General features: G+C 57.1%; 1 protein-coding gene across 1 annotated transcript in view; it reads right to left on the reverse strand.

Annotated features, from left to right (window-relative positions):
• PHLPP1 (PH domain and leucine rich repeat protein phosphatase 1) overlaps positions 1–5,268 on the reverse strand; it is a 143,829-nt gene extending 138,561 nt beyond the window's left edge. The window contains exon 1 of the mRNA XM_075084194.1: positions 3,753–5,268. Within this exon, the coding sequence (XP_074940295.1) occupies positions 3,753–5,154 (1,402 nt within the window). The 5' untranslated portion in view covers positions 5,155–5,268. The remainder of the gene's footprint in view (positions 1–3,752) is intronic.
• Between the last annotated feature and the right edge of the window lie 1,152 nt (positions 5,269–6,420).

Below are 6,420 nucleotides of genomic sequence, written 5' to 3' on the forward strand. Positions count from 1 at the left end.
ATCCATTGTACTGAACCAGTCTTCAAGACCAAGATCATGTTACTCATGCTCCTTGCCATGCAGATAATCCAGAACACAGCACTGAACGAGATTCCACGCTTATTTTCAATCTAAAGTCTCAAAACAAGTAAGCAGTTTTACAGTTTTTAAATTACGAGATTGGTATATTCGTCTATTTTTCCTTCTACATGCAAATTAGAGAAGTCGAGGCCACTGGGACAACTTATGTTTTACAAAAATTACTTTTACCGAGCAATAAGGAATACTGTAACCAGTTTGCGAGAAGTCTTCTGGATCACAGCCACTCTTATGGTTTTAGGAATAGTTTACTAAGTCTGACCTAATCGGTCTCCCAGCGACAATATCATGACTGTAACTGCACTATGGATTCTTATGCAGTTCCATAACTCAGTAACGTAATATCTCAGTGGAAAGCTATTTAACCATATCCTTTTAAATGGAGATTAAACATTTCAAACTTTGAGAACGGTATCTTTTGTTGAGATGGATTTCAACTGAGGGAAAAGTTGACATGCATGACCAGCCACTAATGCCCAATTCTGCTCAAATTGATGTTAGAGGGAATAGAATCAGACCCTTAAAGCTGTGAGGGATTCTGTTTTAGCAATGGCATTATCTGTTTAATGCTCAGAGTCAAGAGATTGAAGAAGTCAACCATGCTCACAGTCCGAGTAAGAAAAGGAGAGGGCATAACAAAATAAAGATGCCCTAACCACATTTTGAAATTAACCAAGGCAATGTACAGGAAGCACTTTCACCTCCCTAGTGTCAAATTTTGGTTTTAATTGGAGGCTTTTAAATTTTGAATTTTGCATTAGTAGAACAGATAGCTCATTTACAAAATGTTCATGGACTGCTACTTAAGAAAGCTGTTTTGTCAATAAAAAAATCCTGATTCCCTGCAGTTCTCCTAGCAATTATTTTTTAAGTATGTATTTTCCAGATTCCACAACTAGAGAAATTACCAACCTGGAGTAATCACTAAAAATCATTGGCTGTGTCATCTCATGTTATTTGGAATTTGTGATATTAAGTTTCAGTATAGTAATCTTCCAGTCTTAAAATTGTCTCTCCCCTGAACTAAAAAAAAAAAAACACCCCACATTGCTACTGTGGTCTCCTTTCCCTACTCCAAGGGGATTAGGTGAAAGAATTCTTTTTAGAAGCAATGCAATAAATCCAGCCTAGGTTTATGCCATTTTATATCAATACAAGACCAGGATCACCAAATCCCACTGAAACAGCTTGCAGGAAATTACAGGGATAGGGATGCTAGTGGTTCTCTATCCATTGGGACAAGCCAGGCTGCTTAAACCAATGAAGTCCCAGGCAAACAGGAAATCACTGTTTTAAAGCTTTCCTTAGGGTACAATCCTAGAAGATCATTTATAAAAAAAAAAAGGTACTTCTCCTAAGCAAAACACCCTAACTTTGGGGCCAAAAACCACTCCCCTTTCCAGTTTAATTTGATGTGTACTCTTTTTAAGTGTCTCTCCTTCCCTCCCTTTTATCTTCAGGGGGTGGGGGGATTTTAAATAAGGAAGGAGAGATAACTTGCCAAGACAGTTACATAAAATCAGTATGGTTACACGTCAGTAATACTTTCTTAGCTCTTTTTGGCTGGTCTCGTACATTAGATGCTGCAACCATTCTGCTACAAGCACCTGATCACAAGTGTTTTAGATGTTGATCACAGATCCCCTCAAAGAGATAAGGATTTCAAAAAACACTGCACTTTTGAAGTACAGAGGCATACTTCTTAGCATACAAACTTGCGTAAGAAATTTGCATTAATTGAATCCTATGTATGCTTATAGAAATACATTTCTATTTAGTGGTTTTGTATGAGGAAGTCCAGAATGTATGAGCTATGTTAGCAATCAAGTTGAGACGCTGAAATAAAACAGAGCTGGAATATCTGCATTTAACGTACAGACTTAATCATTTGATGCATAAAAACTACATGCAAACGAGCTTAACTGTGTGTAAGACTTAGCTCCGTTTTCTGATTGTGTTTGCCTTAGAACACATCCTGTTAGGAAAGGAGGCACATGGTTGTCCCACTTTAAAACGTGTCTGTGTGTCCCCATTTAATAGTGGGGCTGGGAACAAAGGAAGCGACATCCCTTGCAGTATCACCTGCTGACTTCCACCCTCAACAGTGCAGCGGAAACACACAGATGACCATCATCATCTGAAAAAAAAAAATATTTTATCTCCTTTCTAACCCCAACATGTCTAACCTATTTCTCTCAATCCCTTCAACAAATAGTATTTCTTGCACTTGTCACACCAGGGTCATTATACAACTGACCAAGAAATCTGAAGAAAAGCTGAATTGACCACTCGCCACAAACTCCCACATTCTCTTCTGAATAAAGCAGGGCACGTACCTAGCCCACTGCTCTCCTTCCCACCCCGCCGTTACCGTCTGACATTCGGCGGAATTCACTCAAGAGAAGAATCTCTGTATGTTTCAGAGTTAAAGCACTGAATTCTCACAGCTCAGAGATGGACCATTCCACTCAGCCAACCGGCAAGGAGACGGATGGTATCTGTTACTTTGCTAGCACGATCTTACCTTTGGATACCACATCTAGCTATTTCACAGGAGAACCTACTAGGTATCTGAATGCTCACTTGGACACTAAACAATTTCTCATTCTTGGACAGATGGACAGGACACAAAACCCAAGGGGTTCCAGGATTACAGTAAGTATTTTATACAAACCAATTCAACTGACACACAAGGTATTTTTAAACCTCTCTGAAACTGCAGAAGGTTGCATAATTACAACGTGGGAGCTAACTTTTCCACCCAGTACTCCCCAAATTCCGCACTGTAAGTTGTAACAGCAAATCGGCATTAAAATGCTCCTGCCTTTTCATTACAAAGGTTTTGACTACCCCGTTTTCAAAGGGTACAAGTGTCCTGTACTCGCGTACCTTCCTCGCCTACTGCCTCAGCCTCTCAGTGAAGCCCCGCTACCCTATCAAACGGGAAACACCGATCGCAAGCGCCACCACCACGGAAAGCTACGTACAGGGTTTTGTTTGCAGGAACGCACCGTTCTCAGCTCGAGAACCTGCGCGCCCTGCAACCCATTTCAGGAGCAAAAGGGCGCGGAGCGTCCCCCCCGCCGAAGGAGCCCGCCGTGCCCCGGGCTCCCTCGCGGGGCGGTCTCGGAGCACGCCGCAGCACAACGCACAGCTCAACCGGACCGCCAAAGAGCTGCCGGCACCCTGCAAACCCTTGCAACACCCTGCCACCTTCCCCCCCCCGACCCAGCAGCGGCACCGGGGCGTTTCGCGTCACTGGGGAAAGCGGTAGTTTAAGGCTGATTTAACCCCGAACGCCCAGCGCCGCCGCTGGGAACGGAAAGCAACACAAGAGCGACCTCCATTACCCACGCGTTGAGGGGAAGGAGGGAAGCTGCTGGGGCACAGCCTCAGCTCTGGGGCAGCCCGGAGCTTCTGCGCGCCGCTACCACGCCGCTTCCCCCGGCAGCCGGCCCGGGACAGCCCTGCCCGCCACCGCCGGGACCTCCCCGCACGGCCCCTCCCCGGCGCGGCGACACCCGCGGGCCACCTTCCCCGTGAGAGGCGGCAGCCCCGGCGGCCCGAGGGGCATCCCCGCCCGCCTGCCCTCCCCTCACCCCGCCGGGGCGGGGAAGGGCGGGGGAATCCGCGCCCGCCGCCGCCCTCCCCCCCCCCCCACCTCCCCAACTCACCGGCGTAGAACCGTATGAGGCAGCCGGTCTCCGAGTCCATGCCCTCCTCCTGCACCCGCCACAGGTCCCGAAAGCCCAGCTGGGAGAGGTAGTCGTTCTGGATCTGCAGCGGCTTCTCATGGGCCTCCAGCCGCCGGCTGGTCTCCCCGTGGAGCTGCACGTACAGGGCGGGCGGCCCCGGCGGCGCGGTCCCCGCCGGCAGCTCCCGCCCGCCGGCCGCGCCCGCCGGCGCCCCCCCTGTCCGCCCCGGGGACAGCTCCCCTGGGCAGGGGGGGGCCCGGCCGGGCCCCGCACCTGCTTCCACCCCGTCGGGGGGCACCGGCTCCACCTCCAGCTCCTCCGAGGAGGACGAGCCGCCGCCGCCACCGCCGCCGCTGCTGTAGGGATCCAGCCGGTCGGAGACGCTCTCGGCGCTGGGGCTGAAGCTCTCGGTGTCGGAGCCGGCCGGCCCCAGCTCCCCCAGTAGCGAGGGGCAGGAGAGCGGCGGCCCCGCCAGGTATAGCTCGGCCGGCGGCGCCCCGGGGCTGAAGTCGGAGGGCGCCGGGCTCGGCCGGCCGCCGGCCAAGTCGCTCTCCTCGGCGCTGCCGCCCAGCGGCAACCGGCCGGGCCGCGCCGCTTCCCCGCAGCCTCCTCCGGCCAGCCCGCCCCGCGTCCCCCGCCGGCTCCTCGGCCTCTCCTCCTCCTCCTCCGGCTGCGGCCGCTGCCGCTGTCCCTCCATCGGCGGCTCGGGCGGCGGCGCCTCGGCGGGGGCCGCCGCCGGCTCTGGCGGGGGCTGCGGCGGCGCGCCCCCCGCCTTGCCCAGCACCCGCACCACGCTGCTGCCGCCCCGGTGGCCGAGCTGCTGCAGGCGGGCGGCCACCTCGGCCGCCGTGGTCTCCAGGGTGCAAAGCACCGGGCGCAGGTAGCAGTTCATGTGGCGCTCGTAGACGTGGACGCAGCCCCGCTGCAGGTCCCGCCGCACCCAGTCCCGCTCCGGGGGCTGCAGGGGCTGCAGCTGCCGGGGCGGCTTCAGCAGCAGCGCTTTCCTGTCCAGGCTGCGGGTGCCCAGCGAGGCGGCGGGGGCAGCGGCGGGCGAGGAGGAGGCGGCGGCAGAGAGGTTCCTCTTCAGCCTCCCCCGCCGCAGGAGCAGGGAGTTGGCGTTGCCGGCCCCGCCGGGGGCCGCCGGAGTCCCGCCGCCCGCCAGCGCCGCGGGGGGAGCGAAGCCGCCGGTTACCCCTCGCCTCCGCCGCGGGCCGCCGGCTCCTTTACCGTCCAGCTGTCCCCCGCCGCCGCCCGACGGCTCCACGCCGCTCTCCGCGCCGGGCGCTGCCCGACTTCTCCGGCCCGGGGAGCCGCTCTCCGGCTCCCCCCGCTCGCTGCTCGCCTCCGGGGCTTCTCTCGTTCGCTGTTGCGCGGGCTCCATTGCCCGCGGGGCCGGGGATGCCGCCGCCGCCGCCCTGCTGGGAGCGCCGCTCGGCGGCCCGCCGCGGCGAGGGGGGGGGGTCGGGGGGGCCCGGCGGAGCGCGGCGCTCGCGTGCCGGGGGGGATTACGTAGCAGCGGGGAGCATTCCGCCGGTGCCCTCGCGCCGCACGCCCGGCTCAGCCCCGCTCCCCCGCCGCCGCCAGCGCCATTAGGGAGGCAGAGAGCGAGTGAGTGAGCGAGCGAGCCAGCCGCCGCTCCCCGGCCGCTCCCCGCGCCTCATGAATATTAAGCAGCTCCCGCCTCGCCGCTGACAAGGGCCACCGAGCGGAGGGGGGCCGGCGGGGCTGACGCCACCGCTCGCGCGGCGGGGCGGGGCATCGCCGATAAACACAACGTGACGGCGCCTGAGGCTGGGGAAGGCGGGGCGTGGGGGCTGCTGGGAAGTGTAGTCCCGGGGCCGGCCGGCCGGCCGGCGGGCGACTACAAGTCCCGGCAGCGCCTGCTCCGCTTCCCGCCGCGCCGGGCGTCCCTGCTCTCGGCGGGGGAAAGGGGTGGGGCTTTCTCCCTCAGGCGGCCCCCCCCAGGCCTTTTTCCGAGGCAGGAAAACCTGCCTCGCCTGTGAGAGGCTCCCGCAGTGCGTTACAGCTCTGCCCGTCACCGCCCCCCGCCGCCGCCGCCGCCGGTGCTAGGGGCCGGGGGAGCGTGAGGGCGGGAGCCCGGAATGTGCTGGAAGCCACACCGCTTCCCCTCGCTGACCCCGGGGAGGCGTCGTGTGCCACCACGCCCTACGGCGTGGGTCTGAATCCCCCTTCTTAAATTATTCCAGGGCTCTGTCCTGCGCTCGGTGGTTATGTTCCTGGAGTCTTACCAGAAGGCTTCACAGAAAGAGCTGATGAAGGGAAACTGTACGGCCTGGAGCGCTGATAATGAGACCTGTGTGCGCCTCACCAGGAGCGTCGGTGCTTAGCAGTAATTGCTGGCCGATGGCCACCTGGCAGCATGCGTGAAATGATTTTACAGGTTCAGTGAGTGTACCCCTTCCACTCTTTCCAATCTGACACGTTCTCCCTGTTGCCTGTCTCAGCGCAGAACCCAAGCACTGGGCCCGAGCGATCTTGTCTGAGGAAATGATCTCTTAGCCAAGATGGAGAGAAACATGGAAATGTGGGGGGGGGGGGAATATATATATATATGTGTGTGTATGTATATATATAGAGGGAGAGAAAGCACTGCTTCATGACTAGACTCACAGAGAAAGTTTCAGTA

The sequence above is a fragment of the Phalacrocorax aristotelis genome, chromosome 2 (assembly GCF_949628215.1).
Source record: "Phalacrocorax aristotelis chromosome 2, bGulAri2.1, whole genome shotgun sequence".
NCBI lineage: Eukaryota > Metazoa > Chordata > Aves > Suliformes > Phalacrocoracidae > Phalacrocorax > Phalacrocorax aristotelis.